General features: G+C 37.4%; 1 protein-coding gene across 1 annotated transcript; it reads left to right on the top strand.

Annotated features, from left to right (window-relative positions):
• The first annotated feature begins 675 nt into the window (after positions 1-675).
• DEK (DEK proto-oncogene) lies at positions 676-19,342 on the top strand. Its single transcript, XM_009701529.1, has 10 exons — positions 676-818; positions 2,143-2,244; positions 2,746-2,855; positions 5,422-5,516; positions 8,254-8,374; positions 9,548-9,730; positions 12,765-12,897; positions 15,198-15,346; positions 16,639-16,707; positions 17,664-19,342. Exons 1-10 carry the CDS (start codon positions 680-682, stop codon positions 17,673-17,675), a joined length of 1,113 nt encoding a protein of 370 aa, XP_009699831.1. The 5' UTR covers positions 676-679; the 3' UTR covers positions 17,676-19,342.
• The last annotated feature ends 410 nt before the right edge of the window (positions 19,343-19,752 follow it).

The following is a 19,752-nucleotide window of genomic DNA, read 5'->3' as shown; positions in this document are numbered from 1 at the left end:
TCCACCCCCCGCTGTCTCTGCCGCTCCTTCCTCCTCAGGGGAGGACTCCTCACCCTCTGCCCCTGCCCCAGCCTGGGCTCCTCTCTCCACAGGCCCTGCCAGGAGCCTGCTCCAGTGTGGGCTTCCCACGGGGTCCCAGTCTTCTTTGGGCATCCCCCTGCTCCGTCGTGGGGTCCTCCCCGGGCTGCAGGTGGGGATCTGCTCCAGCGTGGGCCTCCGTGGGCTGCCGGGGGACAGCCGGCCTCACCGTGGGCTGCACCAGGGGCTGGGGGGAATCTCTGCTCCGGGCCTGCAGCACCTCCTCCTCCTGCTGCACTCACCGGGGGCTGCGGGGCTGCTCCTACCACACATTCTCACTCCCCTCTCTAGCTGCAGTTGCTGTTGCGCACTAACTTTTCCCCCTTCTTTCCCCCTACAAGCCATCCCTGTAGCCCCCCTGCTACCAGAACCTTGCCACGTAAACCCAGTAAAGGATGGCAACTCCTGAAAAAAATTATGTATTGTGTGTATGCAGAATACTTTAGTGTCTTAAAGAATGTGCACAATGACAATATGAGCACTATGACATTACTTCTACCATATAAGAAAATTTTTTTAAAAAGCAAGATTCCTGTATTTTTCATGTATAATTCTGCATTGATGGTGGTTTCCCTGACTGCTTTTTACAGAACCATACACCATGTCTTCGGTTGTTTCATCAAAAGAAGATACAATGTCGTCTGAAAAAGCAGATGAGAAAAAACCTGAAACTGAAAAAAAAGCTGGGGAAAGTGATGAAGATGAAGAAGAGGAAGAAGAGGAGGAGGAAGAAGAAAAGGGTACTTGTTTTTCCAGTGAATAAATTGTCCTTTAAAAAATGCCAAGCTTACTGAATGCAGTCTGCTGTGATCTCAACTAATTGTACAATTATTGTTTAGGAGTTTCCATGGTACATCTGTCTCATGGATCATAATTGCTTCCCAGTAGACTATAACAGGCAACACTAGAAACAGTGATGCTGATGTTCCTCAGGAAAGATTAAAGGAATTGCCAGCATCCTGGATTCCTACGCTAGGGGTTTTTGTTGTTGTATGAAGTTCTAGATGATTATAAGAGGTAGTGTGCTTTATCAAATTATTTTTATAAAAATGCATATCCGAAAAAGAATCATTTTTTTGCTAATAACGCTCTGAAGCAATCCATATTTAAAAGAGAGAAACTTGAAAAATCTCTGCAGTGGCTTTGGAAACAATACAGATGTCTTTGGTTAACTACTGTAAATTAATTTACTGGGTACCAAAATTTAATTATATTGGAGAGAGGATATTCCATTTGACTAATTTTGTCAATAAAAATTGTGGTGATATCTTAGGACAAGCAAGTGAGGCAGGTTTTGTATTGTGGCATGTAATTGAAGAGGGTAGTCAAGGAATACAAGTTGTGATGAAGGAACTACTACGCAGAAATGTTGATTTCCGTTGTGAAATCTCTAGGCACCTATTTTGCAAATGAAAGCATCCATGGAAGTAGAGCTGCAGTATGGCATGGTGAAAACCAAGCCACTGATGGTCTTGGATTCTTAAAAGAGCTGAAGTTTGTCTTTAGGAAAGGTAATAGAAAGAAAAGAGGTTGTTCTTGTGCTTCTACCTCGCTTGCTGATATGTGGGGGACCTCCAGTCCAGTAGTGGGAAGAGAAAGTGTGTGCAGGCATGCTGGACTCTCCTTTTGCCCATCTGATGGTAATATTCTCCCCAAGAGCGCTAAAGTGGGCCTGTGGGGTCCCAGAAGGAGACTATGCCAACAATGTCAGTTCTGTACCGCTGAAAGGCAATGAAGTGAGAGAAGGATGGGTTTCTGAAAATGCATAGTGCTGCAGTTTCCATCATGGAGTGAGGTTCCCTTTGGGAAATGCACAGTCTTGCCTTCAAGGTTAAGTTAGATACAGGATTGTGGTTAAGAAACAGAGACAGCTCTTACATATGCAGCTCCAGAGACTCCCATTGACCTATTAGCCAAAGGTTTGAAGGTGTCATAGTACCTGGTTGTATCACTATCTATTTTTGGTTTGCCATTTCAAAGATGTGGTGTTGTATTGCCTGTCACTACAGTCGAATCTGCTCATGTAGTGAAAAATATTGTGTTTAAGGAAACTGTCTTTTGCAGAAAAGAGTCTCATTGTTGAAGGAAAAAGGGAGAAAAAGAAGGTAGACCGACTGACCATGCAAGTTTCCTCGTTGCAAAAGGAACCTTTTACAATTACACCGGGTAAGCTTGTCCTCTCACATAAGAATTGTAAGTGCTGGGAATGATAACAAAACCTCTTAAAAGATCAAATTTTAATTTCTTGTAGATGAGACCTAACTTAAGAGTCATGATCCACTTTAAAATAGTAAGGCTATTATAGTTACATGAAAACTCTTTTATTCTGTAGCATCAATTTAAACTGTAAAAGTTACACAATGTTTAAACTTCCCTGGAATAGGATCTTTAGTACCTAGCCGTGACTACAAAGGCAGGAGCAGCTAGAATAAAAAATGCCAAGTCCTTGTACCCTGGTCTAGGTAGTATCTAGTAAGGAAAATAAAGAGACTGTCAGGATGCCTAGTTGATAGGAAAAGGCCTGCTTAATATTTGACCTATTATAATGTCTGATGCTATTCTGAAATAAGTTCGTTGTTTGTTTTTTTAAAAGTAGATATTTCAAGTTATAAACACATAGGTAAATATGAATGTGATGAGTAGCGTAATTGATTTTAACTGTTTCAGGAAAAGGACAAAAACTCTGTGAAATTGAAAGGATACAATTCTTTCTGAGTAAAAAGAAGACAGACGAACTTAGGAACCTGCACAAACTCCTCTACAACAGGCCAGGCACTGTAAGAACTTAAAATCAATCTTGTATATCTATTAGTTCTCATGCGTAGTGAAAATGTTTGTAGTATAGTTTTCTACATTTGCACGTGTGGATCTACTTCTTAAGTGTCGTTTATTACAAACTACTTAGAAAATTAATATTGCAGGACTAGTTAAGCAAGCCCATAATTTTTCTAACTCCTGTAAAGCACTCTCCCTATAAAAATCCTATGGAAAGGTGTAGTGAATTGTAAATCTGCTCGAATATATATTTTTAATTTTTTTTTTTAATGGGGAGAGGGGTGGTTTGCCTTATGAGGATGAGTAGGAAATAATTTATGGTTCACATGCTAAAAGCCACTGACATGCGGATTATAGTCAAAATACTCCATGTAGTTATTTTGTTCAACATAGCTTTTTCTTGATTCTTCTGTTTCTTTTGTGTTTGAAACCTGTTAGTGGGTTTTAATATGTTGCTAGTTACCTAGGCAGTTTCTCCTTTAGGTTTGCATAAAGCAGGAGAAAGTAAAACTACATTATATGTAAAATCTTAATAGTGTTTTTTGTCACATTTATCTATGACAATTAAAATATTAGTTAAAAACTGATATGCTCATTTCTATATTTAAGAATGAAACTCAAAGAAAATATAATAGCAAATCTTTCTTGGAGCCATTTATGTATCGGTGATTGTGCCTTAAATTTGTTTTTAATCTCTTTGTGTATTTTGGAAACTCAAACAGCTAGCACAGAAACCAGGAACTGAATAGTACTAGTACACATGCGTGCTGGCTGTAATATCTCAGACTACTGCTGTGAATGCGGTGCTTGTTTAAATGGCAAAGAAAGATCCGTTGCCTTAAGTATTCAGAAAAGGAACAGTATATATTCGTTAAAACCTGCATCCATGAATTATGCTATTTATTCGGTATGGCAATAAACCAGACTAGAGAATTTCTGACTCGGCACGTACAGAGTTTTGCAAACTTTTGGATTGTCCTGCAGTAGAATGTAATTGTTTGGTAGGAAAGGTACAATGACAGAACCGTGTAACTTTGTGATTTAAGTGGCTTTACTGTGGAAGATGTCAAACTGTGTCTGTTTACCCTGCATGAAACCAGTAATGCTTTTCTACCGTCTTTGGGTGGAGGTACTGGGATAACGTGACCTCAGAGTCCATCCTTCCCACTTTAGATTGCAGATCTGAGACATAACTGATTTAAGAGACTGTACCCTTTATTGATTATGCAGCACACTACTAAGAAACTAACAGCTCAGTGACACTGTTGTTAATAATTGATTTAGTAATCAATAATAAATAATCTAATCAGCTATTAGACACACAACTATTCGCAGTTTCATAATTATGTGCAAATGATATAATTGTAAATTGATACTTAACATTCTTAAATCATACTAATTAGACACAACTGCTGTTGAAATACAGCTCTCACCCTTCCCTCCCACACCGCTTACTTGGTTGCAACTCTAACCCCGCTTTGCACTGCCCTCCTACGTTTAGTCTTTTGAACATAAACTTGTTGGAAAGTCCAGCTGGGTTGCTGCAGCGTCCCGGTGGTTTGAGTCGAAAGATACGAGAATATATTTATTTGCTTGGAAATATGTTGGTATGGTTTCATCCAAAACTATATTTAGTCAGATTTGTTGGGAACTCGGAATGCTGTTTAATATAGTGAAGATCAGATGTTGTCTTGTATGCACGTTCGGTATGTGCTTTGGATCATAATTAACGTTTTTAATAAAACATACCCATACCATCTGCAAATTTTCTCTAGGTGCTGGACAAAGATAATTCTCTTTGGAAAAGGAGCTTAGCTTTGGTAAAATTATAAACTAATGGAGAAACACCAGAACAAAATTTGTAGAACTATTGAAAGTGAGTTCAAATTATTCTTGATAGTGTTAAAAAGATCTCAGAAGAATCACAGATTTGGGGGTGTTTTTGAACTTCTTTTTGGTAAAAGGAGATGGAGTGAAAACAAGGAACTTAATATATTTGGGATCTTGATGGCAGCAATTTTTCCTTTATAAGGGCTGTTGCAACTAAAGTTCAACCCTGTTCAGACTGCAGGTGTAATGGTAGAACTTGTAAATTGGGTGGTATGTAAATGCAGAAGTTGGTCACGCTAAAGAAAAGGTTCAAAAATACAATCGTGGTCCTATTTAAGACTTTAGAAAAGCAAATCTGCTTTAGCAGATCATATAGTAAAAATAGAGTTCACTGTTCTGTAACAAATTACATGGTACAAATCATGCAACAGGCTTCGTATGATTGTAATTGTGTAAACAATCATGCAGTACATTCTAAACAAGCTTGAAATGGCAGGTGATTTTACCTAGTAAATTATTAAAAGTACTAAGATCACAAGAATTTAATTGTTGTAGTTTGGCTGTCATGAGATAAACGCAGGCATAATCCGTGTAGGTTATAACTCAGAGTCTAACTCTTTGTCAAGAGAAAGCTAAATGTTAGAAGAGATTTTTCTTGTCTGAAAAGTTAACAAACGTAATTGGATGAAATCTTTTAAACTACTTGCAATGGAAAGTAATCTGTGTGTTCTGTTCTAGGTTGCTTCCCTAAAGAAGAATGTGGGGCAGTTCAGCGGGTTCCCATTTGAAAAAGGAAGTGACCAATACAAAAAGAAGGAAGAAATGTTAAAAAAGTAATGATCTCTATTGCTACTTAACATAGCTTGACTCATGCTATACATTCCTTTTTATTTTCGAAATTTTACTTCAGTTTAAATTTAAACTTTAAGCTGAGTGGCTGTTTCCTAGAGCTCTATGATCTGTTACCGAGCTCATTTTAATCACACAAACTGACCTCTTAACACAACTTGAAATGTATTAAAAAAGAATTAAATTGTGAACATTTTATTCACAGTTTCTGCAGTCCTGGCTGTAACTATTGCATGCTAACTAGCAGATTCTTCTGCCAAGTGAGACGAAAACATTTCCCCAGGGCAAGCATAGTGTTGTGAATACCTTGTGCTCTATTCATGGTGCAAACTTGCATCCTTCTATGCCTCAAAACCTTCCTCCTTCAGAATCGAAGCCATTTCTGCTCATTATATATCAGACATACAGTCTTATTTCTGGAATTGCAGTAGCAACTGGTCTAACAAATTTTTTTTCTTTCTTTCTTTTTTTTTTCTTTTTTACTGTCTCCCCACGTAAGCTGCTTTTCTGTTAACAGGGGAAGCTGCTTTTGGTTTTGGGTGGACTGAAAGGGTTTAAAAATGCCCTTGTATGTTTGTGCAGCTAGTTGTAACAGATGAAAGAACTAATAACTTCTACACAATTGATTCTAAATCATATTTTTTTTAGTGTCAGTTTGTTGATAGTGGGAAGGCTTCCAGAATTTGGAATTTGCAAGTCTTCCTTCCTCACTACACGGTTTTCTAGGAGTAGGCTTTGTCAAATACATGTGAATTTACAGGCCAAACTGTCTCAGGATGGGGGTTTTGACCGCAAAAGGTCGCAAAATAAAGTATTTTTGTACATTTTTGTCGTATTTTCCATATGAAAGAACTGTTAGTTAAGTTTTGTTACTCTTCAGTCTTCACTGAATATTCTGAAAACCGGTTGCGTTGTCACTATTATATCAAGGTACTGAGCCCTGTGTGCTTTTGCTAATATGCTAAGTTCTGCTGCTCTTCATAGCTATGTATGAAACACTGCTGATTAGATTATTAATTTATTCTGACTACATGGTTGACTTCTACCCACACTGTACACTTGCATGTCATCATGTTTTAACAGCATTGAACAAGGTGAACAAAGGACAAAATTTGTTTTGCAGAATCTTACTGTTCAGATTATAAACTAAAAAGAATGACGGTTGAGGTTGCTGTGTGGATTAGAGTTCTTGGATTTTATAAGTCAAAACTATTTGCTATGAAAGTTACTGACTCAAAACTTGTGTGCACTTGTTTATTCCACACTTGAATTTGGTTTTAATCCTTAGTACATTATGTTTGCTGTTACCTGCACATGTACCTTCAAAGCATTAAAAATATGAAAGGATTTGAGGGGGGTGATATTTATTCTTTGTATATATTAGTTCTAACCTAAGTTAAAATACAAGGACAAATGGCACGCGTAACACAAGTCGTAAGGAATTTTAGTTAAAGCAGCAATAGAACCATAAAATCCTAAATTCAGTTATACAGGGTCTTGAAAGTCTGAAACAGAAGCTTCCATGCTATGCAGTTTTTAAATCTGTTGACAAGTTAAGTGGTTGTAATTCTGTAGTATTGTTGTCTTTTAAAATGCAGGAGACTGACTTTTGATTTAGCAGGAATACCTTACAAGTATTCAGTGTATCCCCAAAAGCTAAACAGGAAGGCTCTCCGCATGTTAAGATTGCACAATTTTTTTTATAACCTTGTCTAGAAAAATGATTGAAAGAGTTTACTTTATTGTTGGAAGGATGGTGGATGAACTATACTTTGAGGCAGGGAGATGCGCCAAGCCAGTTAAGATTTCCTGTTCCCATGCCCTAAAACATGGGAGAGCAAAGTTGTTCTGCCCCCTTAAAAGTCTGTCAGTTTAAAGGGACAGTCTGAAATTAAATGCTGCTTTAAAGAAGTAGCCACCGTGAAATAGTTGAACTGACTTTTTAAATAAACAATGAAAAATAAGTTTCCTTTGACTTTGATTACCAGAAATAGCTATTAAACTTGTGAGAAACAGTCAGACGATGAAATCCACTTTTCAGGCAGCATTGTACAAAATGAGTGGAGAGGAAAGCTTAAACATTTGAAGGGAGGTAACAGGTAGAATAAATAGGGGGTTTTTTATTTTGTTTACAGAATCTCATTACGCTTGCATTCTGATGTCATACCCCCACAGAATTTGACTCTCTCCATTTTTCTTCAATACTGATGGAACTAATGATAACATGAGACAATTGATTCAAGATCCTTTTGGAGTAAAGGGGTGGGTGTCAGAGTTTCTCTCAACCTTCTGTCTTTATGAGAGGTACTTCCGTAAAGGCGTAAGGAACCAGAGAAAATAAAGGGACACCCCCTGCTCCCTTAGAGTTCAAGTCTTGTACCCACTGGATTTATTTTCCAAGATTGATTCTTTCCAGTGTGGTAGATAGGAGAGATTCTGGGGAAGATGTTTTTTTAACTAAGATTTTATAACTTTTATTGTATATCCTACTTTACACACGTGGATTTGGGATTTTTGATTTATTTCGCTTTATGTAATATGGTGCTGGTTCTTTGCTTAACTATAAATAAGACTGGAAACACAGCTAAGTGTATATATTCATGTCTATCGTCAGGTTGCGGACACAAACCACATAGCAGCTGCTCGCAGTCAAATGTGGAGTGATTGTTTAGGATGTGATACTGAATCTTTTTTCTGAGTTGTGGGGTTTTTTTTATGCAGATTTAGAAATGCAATGTTGAAAAGTATCTGTGAAGTTCTCGACTTGGAAAGATCAGGAGTTAATAGTGAGCTGGTAACCAGAATCTTAAACTTCTTAATGCATCCGAAATCTTCAGGCAAGGTGAGATGCGGGTTGCTATGCTGGCTTTTGTAGCTCTGTTCTGATGAAAAATGCAACTGTCTGTATTGCTTATTAGTTGCTTGTTACCAGTAGTGATACAATTACTGTTCTAACTTACTGAAGTAGCAATTGCTTCTGGACAGAGAGTAGCTCTACTCCCGCAGGCATCCATGGTGGGGGGTGGACTTAGAGAGAAACTATGCGCTTACATGTCAAGGGACCCATTAGCCACTGTTAGCACACAAAAGTGTATGTGGTCAACACACGGAGCTAATTAGAGATATTCATACCCACTTACCATAAGTAGCTTCTGCTTTGTGGGTGAATGAAGGGGAATAGACATAATATATAAGTAGGAAAGAAAAGGGAGGGATAAAGATGTCAGAGCAAGGAAATAAAACCTGAAAGGACAGGAAAATAAACTGTCAGATGTTACCTGGGTATGCTACAAATTGGCAAGTGTATGTCATCACATTTGGTCATCACAAAATGGAATCGGTTACAAGGCTAGGAAAATTTGCTTTAACTAGTATATGCTAGCACACTAAATTCAGCTGCCAAGACTACTAAACTCTGTTATTAATCCTCTTGGACTTTCAGTTTTTAATCGAAAAGCAATACTTAAATCAACTGTTGCTCAGGAAATTAAATTTATTCCCAGTAAATACTGGTAAGTGATGTGAACAAGGAGTCTGCGTGCTGCCTTAGGGACACTAGTGCTGAGTAACAAAAAAATGCAGTTTTGCGTAAGATATGAGAGAATTCTTGCCTTTAAGTCTTCTGAAGAGTGGTCAGCTAACTTGTTACCAGAAGAAAAAGCTTGCTTTTATGGGTTGGGAGGGCATAGGTACGTAAAAGGTTCTTTCTAGATTGTTTGTTCTTGCTTCCCTTCCCTAACCCCCAAACTTTGAAGATTTGTTTGGTGTGGGGAGTCGAAGGGGTGCTTAGCTTAGAGCTGAAATTTCATTTTACTCTGCTCCATCTCTGTAATGAATTTCTGCTTACTGCAAAATGTTGTGGCTTAAGGGTAGTACATAAAATAGTCCTGGGTTTTGTTATCAAGACTTAGAGACTTCTGTTTACTGTTCTCTGATGTGATTTGAAGGAATTTTTTTTTTTTTTTAAATTCACTTTTGTATTCTTACTTGGATTACACACATCCCTGTCTTTCAGCCATTGCCAAAGTCCAAAAAAACACCAAGCAAAGGTGGCAAAAAAGAACGCAGTAGCACTGGAACAACAAGAAAATCAAAACGCACCAAGTGCCCAGAGATCTTGTCAGATGAATCCAGTAGTGAAGAAGATGAAAAGAAGGAAAAGGATGACTCTTCAGAAGAAAAAGAAAGTGAAGATGAGGTAACGAGGTTTTTTTTTGTTTTTTCAACATGGGGCTAAAAACACTTGTCTGCAACTTGTCTATATGTGGTTGTTAGCAATTGGTAATTCTTGAAACACACAGAGTTGGGGGTAAGTGATGTTTAACTGAATGAATGGTTTGAAAGAAAAGGGAACGCACCTGCAATTTAAAAGAGACTTTCATAATTTCTTAGTGCATTAGAGAGAATCTGTAAGATAAAAGGCAAAAGTTCTGATTCTTGGATGTATATATGCACCTTATAAAGCCATTTGCTATATGTCATTTTGGGACAACCAGGATTTCAAACATAATTGATTGCATTTCTTGTATCATCCTGTGATGACTTTATTGTAACTTCCTAAAAATTCCCAATATCTATCTATCTATTTTTTTGTGTAGGGTTTGATTGGATACCTAGGACTTCTAACTTTTGATTCAGTAGAGGTCCCTGACCTACCTGGTTGTGTTGGTTTTGAATCTTGGTTCCATATTTATCCTGGATTTTATGTCCTAGTCTCTCTTCTAGGGTTCTGTGTCTTGGATAGCAAAGACAAAGTGAGCAACATTTGTAAGCAGCCTTACAAATACCCCTGCAATCTCCAAAGTGTTCTCATCTCACTGTATTTTCTGTTCTTCTCTGTTTTCTCTGAAGCTTCTTTTAGCCTTGCATAGTAGGAGAGAAATAAGATGAACTTTGTACTTAAATGCGAAATACCTTTCCCTGTGCATTCCCTTTCGGCCCTGTACTTACTCACAGAATAGACACAAAACGTGGAGGGCCAGTACAACCATACAGCTGATTTTATATACACAATGAATGCTGGTTTGTCCATATGTCTGAAGCTTGGAAAAAAGAAATGATAAGGAGCTACAGGCTCAATCTTGTCCTATATTTTGATTTAGATGGGACTGCCTTTTTAGCCTTAATCAGAGCCCTGCAACAAACAGCAATTAGTTAACTGTTGCTGTCCAAGGAAATTCTTTATGTAAGCTATGGAACCTTTGGTGTAATGCAAGACCGTTATTTATTTGGGTTACATTCTGTCTGTTGCAGTGGAAGTGTGACAGGCTGTTAAGTAAATAGTCTGAGCTATAGAAAATAGTAACAAAAACCTTTTGTTGAAAGGCCAAATTATGTAACTTGAATAGTTCGTTTTGTCACTGTCATTTTGATAGTTTTACTTTTAAAAGATGGTTCAAGGAAATTCCCTGTGCCTCCATGAAACAAACTTAATTCTTGGTTTGCCTCTTTCTCCACAAATGGCAAATTGAAAGAGGGCTGAAATGCTAAAAGTTAATTTTATATTTGTTCATCTCTTCAGCAGAACAGTCTTCCTACTGTGAGGAGAGGAATATTGCTTTCAGAGGCAGGAGTTGTCTTTTTGAAAATTTTTCAAGTACTCAGTTATTTGGAAACAAACAAACAAACAAAACCCCAAACGAACAAAAAAAATCCAATAAACAAAAAAAAACCCTCGCAGTAAATACCATTGATCTAACTGGGTCTTCTTTGCCTTCTTTCCGAAGGTAGGAGTTAGATGTGTCTGCCAGGCAATAGCTGAGTGGACTGAAGTCTTTGGAAACTGAAGCTGACTTGTATGAAGTAGAAGCTTAATTATTATCAAAACACTAGTATGTCAAATTAGTTTGAATATAGGAATTGGTGAAATGGGAAATGCCTGCATTTGTTCAGCTTTAAGATTGCAGCGTTTAAAAAAAAAAAAGTTAGGTTTATGACACCCTATTTAACATATACTACAGGTGGAAGGATGTAGGCAGCGTATCTGCTTTGCTGCCTCAACTCCATTGGAATCTTAGGCGTGGAGTGACTGGAGTAGATTGTCCTCAGAGTTGCATGTCTCTCTCGATTGCAACACTTTCTTTAAACAATACAAACAAACAAAAATCTCAGTTACCTGGAAGCAAAAGATATCTGAAATATTTTTGTGTGCTGGGGGAGCACACAAAAATATTTTTTTTATTTTTTTTTTATAAAAACCAGAAATGTGAGTGCTGGGTTTAACTTCTGGGTTTATATCTGGTGATGGATCTTTAGCAGAAACTTGAGAGCTGACAAGTTAAAAGCTACAAACATTTATTTACAAATAGGGCGATCCTTGAGTGTATTCTGAATTTCAACAGTGAAGGTCTTTATCCTTCGTTTAACACTGCAGAACGAGTGCAACTGTAACTGAGCAAACCAATATAAATAAGTATAATCTGGTTTATTAAATACTAGTTCCATGAGTTGTATCAGGTACTAATGGGAGAAGCAGTTAGAAGTGATATGAACTAATCTTAATTGTTTAGATGATGAATTTAGTAACTACTGTTAGTTAATTTGCTTTGTTTCATGGTGTTCTTTCTCTGAAGTATGGTTTATTCCTGGTCAATGTTCCATGTTTGTTCGTGAGGAAAGTTTTCAGCCTTGTCAGAAGTACTATCTAAAGATTTTGCATGTTAAGCACACATTTAAATTGTGCCAAAAATGCAGTGCACTGATAGGTGTATACTGTATGTGTTTATGTTCCCAGTTTCTTCTGTTGATGTTAACTTAATGCAATAATTTTTTTGGTTTACTAGTGCAAAAATAATTGCTCAAATTATGGATTAGCTAATGTAGTTCTCAACTAGTGCAAAAATAATTAGCTGCATGTAGTCTTAGAGAGCTATAGCATCTAGAAGTAATTCCTTTTTTTAAAGGAACATCTTTAAAGTGGTTTTATAAGCTAATTATAAGTAATCGTGAATGGAAAGTTGTAGCACGACCGAACTACTAGTATCAAAAGGTTCTAGCTGTTTGAGCTTAAAAGTCCATGTAGAAGGACAATGTGGAATTTAAAGGAATGTAGGAATGCTCTCTGTGGACATATTCTCTCTATGGTATAGGGGTAGAAATTGCTAGTAAAATGTAGTAATTAAATCTGCTGATTTAGATTGTATTGACAGAAATTATAATTTCCATTGTGGAAAAGAGTTATGGATTGTTGAAGTAGAAACTATCATTTTAATCTTCTGTGTTTTTCTTTATAGCCCCCTAGGAAAGCATCTAAAAGAGAAAAATCTAAAAAGGCGACTTCCAAAACCAAGAAAGCTGTGAAGGGTGCAAATGTCAAGAAGGCAGATAGCAGCACTACTAAAAAAAATCAGAACAGTTCTAGAAAAGGTAAATGCTTTAAACCTTTTCATCATACATTGTCTTGTAGCTTAACTGGCACGCTTATTAGAAAGCAAGCTTTTGCACCTAATCGTGAAAGAAAATTTGGTGAATTGTTGGCTTGCTACTTGATGTCTCTTTCCTTGCAGCAGTAGTTAAAAAAAAAAAAAGTTGTTCTTGGTTTGGGTATACTTTATGTAATTTCTGTTGTATACATATACATGCTTTTTATTTGCACATAAACTGAAAGTATCAGCCTAGTTCTCCCTTCTGCTGGAAGAACGTTAGCAAAATTCTGTTGGTGCCTCTGTAGTTGAGTTCATGTGAGTCGTGTAATTGATCCAGTAGTATACATCCCACTGTATACGTCTTTTGTTCAGCAGCTTGATGTAGTTTTTGATAACACAGATACGGGTTCTACCTGCGTCCTCTTGCTATTGGTTAGTTAATACCTGACAATATGCATAAAAGGTATACCTACATTGAGTTTCTTAATACCTATGTAAAGATTGCAGCAGTGCGGGTGGGGACGGACCGGTTTCTTTCTAAGCAACTTTGCCGAACAGGACCTGGGTAGGGGCAGATGGTTCTCGCAGACAACGAATTTGAACCCTGTTCAGCAGCGTGCCCTTGTGATAAGGAGCACTGACAGCACGCTGGGCTGTTCCAGCAAGCACGTAGCCAGCAGGTTGAGGGAAGCGATTACTCCTCCATATTCAGCACTTTTGAGCCTGCATTGGGAGCGCTGTGTCCAGCTTTGGGCTCCCTGGTACAAGTGAGGCACGGACACACCGGAGCGACTCCAACAGAGGGTCACCAAGATGGTCAGGGGGCTGGAGCAGAGGATGTAGGAGGGGAGGCAGAGAGAGCTGGGCTTCTTCAGCCTTAAGAAGAGACGGATAAAGGGGGATCGTACTGCGGTCTGCAACCACCAACTGGGAGAGCATGGGGAAGGCAGGGCCAGGCTCTGCTTGGAGGTGCACAGCGAGAAGACAGGAGGTAACAGGCACAAGAGAAATTGCAGTTACATGTTAGAGGAAGAAAAGCTTCACCATGAGGGTGGTCACGCAGAAACGGGGTCTGGAGCAGTTGTGGAATCGCTGTTGGAGATGTTCAGAACTCAACCTGGCAGGGCCCCGAGTAACCAGTTCCATGTTGGCCCTGTTCCAAGTAGTCACTTAAACCAGATGATCTCCAGAGGTCCTTTCCCACCTTAAATTCTCTGGCCCTCTGAGATAACAGCCACATCTGTGTCACAATTGTAGTATGAATTGTTAACGCAGCATATATCCACACAGCCAACATACTTCATTTAATGACAGCATCGGCATACATATGCTATAGCACAGACATCAGTACAGATTAATTACCCTGCTTGGCAGTGTATTAAGGAAAGGAATGGATAAACTCTTAGGCATAGAATTAGGCTAAACTTCTTTCGTAGCCTTATTTCTTGACAGAGTAAACTGGCCTGTGCTAAACTCAGTGTATTTTCAGATTGGCTGTTGGCAAGTAGCAGTGTGGCTGACTCTGTATGTGTGCGTATGCTTTATTTGGTCATCGGCGTGTGTGTATATATATATATAAAATGTTACATATGTTTTGCATGCAAGTTATGTAATACATTAATAATTTCTTCTTTAATCTTCCTGCATTTCTGTTTTGAGTATATGTTCGCAGTACAAAAATCAAAATGTTAAGTAGGTCTTTCTGTAAGCTCACTGTCTAGATTGTTTGGCATCTGCTCTGAATTTTATCTTGTTGGCAGTAGTCTGGTCTAATTTTTTTGCTGCTGGAAAAGACTACAGGAGTGTCCCGTGCCTCTTCACTTAACTTCCTTCATGATTCGGTTCATTTGTTGTCATGGTGCTTCTGATGGCTTGTTCAGTAATACAGCATTGTAAAATTACAAGATCCTCGTGCACAGGGCTACTGGGGGGAAAAAAAAATCCAATCACCTTTTTAAAGCAAAGAAGTACTTTTTTTAGGGTCATAAGACCTCAATTTAGCATTGTTGTAATAAACCTTTTTTTAGTTTGATAGATTAATTTAATCTGTCCCATAGTTCACAAATCAATATGTACTCTAGAAAGTGATAGTTCATCAATAACGATGCAGATTCATAAATAAATGTAGTAGTGGTAGCATTAGCTTTAGTTTGAAATGGATGGTCTGGCAAGATGGCTAGTTTAAGGGAGAACATCTGCATCAGATGTTTGGGGGAAGTTCTGATGGCTTCTGTTTTGGAGGAAGAAAGCGGACAAATTGAACATCTTTTTATTACAATTCAAATTATTCTTCATATTTAGAAACTGAGTCTGAGGATAGTTCAGATGATGAACCTTTAATTAAAAAGCTGAAGAAGCCACCCACAGATGAAGAACTTAAGGAAACTGTCAAGAACTTGCTGGCCAATGCAAACTTGGAGGAGGTCACAATGAAACAAATTTGCAAGGAGGTAAGCAAATATGATATTGTAATCTCTTGTTAGGCAGTGGTTTGTCTTCGAACTGACTTTTGTCATCGTTTCAGAAGTGGAGGTTTGTACTCTGCACAATGGTTCAGAAACAAAGTAGTTTTGCATTGATTTATTTACTTGCTAACACTGTAACAAGGAGAGCTTTAATCTGAAGATATGCAACACTGATACCCAACATTAGAAGGGAAATCTTCAAAGAAAAATTAGCTACATGGAAAGTAGCAGTATTGCCTCCAAAACAACTGCCATGGATTAAAGTGGAAATATTTGAGACGGTGCAGGAGCTTGTTACTGTCAGAAGGGGAGGGCTGTGTCCTGCTCTCTGTTTCTCCTGCTCATCTTGCTCTCACTCTTCATATGTTCTCTTTATGAGTCCATTCAATTCTCATCTATCAGCAAAAAAATGAATAGTTCTCAGCTGAGTTAGCGAGTTGAATCCGTTCAGCAACGAATCCATTAATTGTCAGGACAGGTGCCAGGAAGGGACCATGTGGCCGGAAAAGGGAGAAGTGGGGAAAAGTGACCAAAACACAGATGATAGTTACCTTGAGATTTTCTACAGTCCATTAATTTGCATGTTTGTTTTCCTGGTACTTCCAAGAAGTTGTCTTGAGAGAATTAACAGAAGTTACTCTTATGAGAAAACTGTATGTTTGTATTCTGTACTAACTTTTTGTCGTGTTTATAGTCATTCTAGAGGTCTGAAATTTGATACACTGAAATAAAATATTCTGCATCAGTTGTCAGTGTTGGCATCTGTTTTTTGTTTGTTTGGTCCTCTCCCACCCAGTTAACGAAAGAATAGTTGCAGAATAGTACTCAAATATATTTACTCTTCTCTTAGTCACTTGAAAGGATCACAATTTTACTTGTTCCAAAAAAATAAATAAACCTTGGGATTTGATATTTGTTTAGCTTCCTACACTAATGCAGGGGTATCTGACTACTTAGAGAGCATGCAAGACAAGATTGGAGAATTCTTATTTGCCTGACATGGCAAGCTAGGAATTCCAATTTGATGTGAACAGTTACAGTACCGGTTTAGTCAGTGACCAAACAAAAAACACATATATTTAAATATTTATGCGGTCAAAATAAGGACAGGAAAATAAGCCTGTCACTTTCCATAATTAGCAGAGGGCATTTTGGCAGTTGTAATACTAGAAGTACCAATTTTCCCCCCAGTTTCATTTAAGCTTCTGTTCATACAATACATAGAATGAAAGTAATTTGAGGTTTGTTTTGTTTTTTTATTTTTATTTTTTTTTTAGGTGTATGAAAACTATCCTAGTTATGATTTATCTGACAGGAAAGACTTCATTAAAAAAACAGTCAAAGAGGTAAAGACTTTATAATTTAGAAAACGTTCTGGGTTGGGTTGGGGTTTTTTTATTTCAGCTGATTAGGAAGTGGCATGGCATCCTGTTACGCTAGTTTTAATAGCCTCCTATATGGTATTGAAAGTTTAGTGCTCTGATAAACCTCAACTATGGCTCTGACTTTTTTTATTTTCCCCCCATTTGTATCCCTCTTTCAAAAATAACTGCTTCAGACTCTATTTTCTTAGCATGCCACTACTACTCTTATGAGTTTCTTTGGTAAGCAGAAATAAAATTAAAGCTATCATAATTTTTTAATGACTTTTACTCTCTGAAAGCTATGCATTTGCTTTAAATTACACCTTGGCTGCAAGGTGCTCTATAATTCATGCAGTGACCACGTACATTTGTAGGTAACAATGGATGAGGTTGTATAAGCTCTACAGACCTGCAAGCTTTGGCAATGAGTGAAGGCAAAAGAGGATAAAGATGGATAGCTTTTCTCTGTACGTGCTCCTGGTAGCACAGTTATAATGTTGCCTTTTAGTTTGCTGCACTAAAGATTAGGCCTGATCTAATGTACTCATGAGGAAGGGTTTATTGTCCAGTCTGTGGTTGGTAATTTGTAAAAAAAAATTTTCAAGTTCAATTATTTTTGCTTTCCCCAAAACTAAGAACAGAACTAGAGGAGTGAGGTTCACTTAGTGGAGTTAATAAAGTAACTTTTCTTTCTCTTGTGGCTTCATTTGCGGATGTTGATATACGGCTATCTAGAAGTAGTTGTGTCCGCGTGCTGTGCATGCATGTGGCAGTATCAGCGAAGGCATACGAGAGCAATTTGTCTGCTGTAGGGGTGTTCTTAGTTTTTTGTGATAGCAAAAGTAGAGTGTATATTCTTGATAGTCTGATGCAAAAGGAGAGGCTGTATGTAATCGGATTGAGAGAAAGGAGAAAACTAATACACTTCTCTCTTTCAGTTGATTTCATGATCTGATTTGACTGTGGGAAATGAAGATTCCTGGTTTTATGTTCCCATGCATTTGAAGATCTGATAGGCACCAGCAAAAGGAATGTGTCTTACCCTTGTGGTATTTAGTCAGAGCCGATTCTGCTGATCTAATGTTAAGAGTGTTGATGTAAATTGCTTTGTGTATCTTTTTTTTTTCTTTTTTTTAAAAAAAACAAAACTAAACTGCATTTGATGCAGTTTTTAGTTGAACATAGTTAAGTTTTGTGCATGGCAATAAATGCTCCCTTTTTTATAGTTTTTGTACATTTTGAATTGCTTTGTATAACTAGATTCATTAGAACCATCGTAGCTTTTTAGTGTGGATTACTAGCTTGCAGGAGATCTTAAAATCAAGTAAGATGAAAGCTGCTTATCTACACATATACATGCAGAGACTGGAATATTGCGGTATTGGTTATAAAGATATTTTGAATACATATCCATTCTGAAAATAACAAGAGTTAGTCACATGTTAATGTCTTTTATATTCTGATACATTCTACAGATGCAGAATTATTCTAAATCTAGATTACTGTCTTGCATGTGTAGGCACCCAGAGAACTGTCAAAGCATGGTAACTAATTGGCATATAGATGTTATTTTTGTACTTTTAAAAGGCTTTCTGTTGTGTATATAAAGTTATTTCAGATTTCTTTTGTGCAAATCAGTTTTTTAATCTTGTTATCTTAGAATTTATGACATGAAATGTCAGCGTTCAGCAGTGAGGCTGTGATGAAAAGTGGAATGCGGAAGTTTCATGAAACTACAAACTAATTAAGGTTTTATGATGTTTGTCCCATCTTACCTTGTACAGAAACTAAACTGTAGTTTTATACTTAAGCTTTTCAGCGTTTAACTTTGTACAAAAGACTACAGGTATATTTGTTTCGGTGGCTTTACATAGTAAATAAAATCTCTCCAAAGGCTGTAGGAAAATTTCTAAAGTTCACTTTGCAAAAAATCTTTGACTTTAGTGTCTTGACTTGACGGCCTAGCATCTTGGAAGTGGGTATCCAAGGTGTACAGCTGGGAGGCTCGACAGCTTTGGAAATCCACAGTGGGGCTTCTGAATCGGGCAGTGCCGACGAGTGTGGTTAAGCTGTCTTCTGTATGGGAAAGCTCTTCTGAACCTGAGCCTTGGTGCCTCAACATGGACAATGGTACTTTTAAGCCTGCAGTCTTGAACTTTGGCCCACAGCTTTTTGGATCAAAGTGAACTCTTTGTATATATTTTTGTTGTTTAGGTTCCTGTTCTCCATACACCTTGTTGCTAATATGGGAAGTCCTACGCTTAAAATCATGAAACTAATAGTTGCCAAAGTGTGAGCTGCCATTAATGCCATGAGCACAGAATCCCTCTGACTGTAGTATTGCTGAAAAGACAAAGCATATTTTTTTGAATTTTATTATTGTACAGTTGAGAAATAAGGGTTCATAAATGATCTAAACTCTGAAAATATTCAGCCAGTTAAGACTATTAATCTTCACACACTTTTTGCATTTCTTTGCGTGTAATCATTTATAATAAGGCTGAATGTAATGGGGTTTTTTTTTAATTCAATAAATGTCTTTCACAAAAATGTAAATCAATTTTGATGATCTAACATTTGCTTAAATGTATAGTAAAAAAAAAAATCTATACAGAAATAAGGTTGTTGTCTTTATCTGGTAGAAACTATTCAAGCCTGATTCAGCAGGCTTCGCTACTTTAAAGTTACTATTGCTGAAATGTACGTCCTTGCACCAGGATAAGATTTTATATCTTTTGTGAGGTTGTGTTGTGTTGGGTTTTTTTTTCCCCTCTCTGAATTATCTTGGCATAAAGAACGCTTTTTAATTTGCAATTAAAAACATCGAAAGTTTTGAAGTCCTGCTTAAAAGCAGAAAGTTGTGTCAAGTTTTGTTGGGTTTTCAGATGGATTTTCTACAAATACTGGAACTGCCTTGTGTTTTTTATGTAAATATACCAGTCAGTTTTAATTATGTGGGTCAGGAAGTGTTTTTAAGATGACTGACTCCCAAATATAAACATTTTTAGTAGTGTAAATGCTAATGAA

This window comes from Cariama cristata, unplaced genomic scaffold, assembly GCF_000690535.1.
Source record: "Cariama cristata isolate BGI_N322 unplaced genomic scaffold, ASM69053v1 scaffold3866, whole genome shotgun sequence".
NCBI classification, from domain to species: Eukaryota; Metazoa; Chordata; class Aves; order Cariamiformes; family Cariamidae; genus Cariama; species Cariama cristata.
Note: the sequence above shows the minus strand (reverse complement) of the source record. Positions and strands in the feature narration are given on the sequence as shown.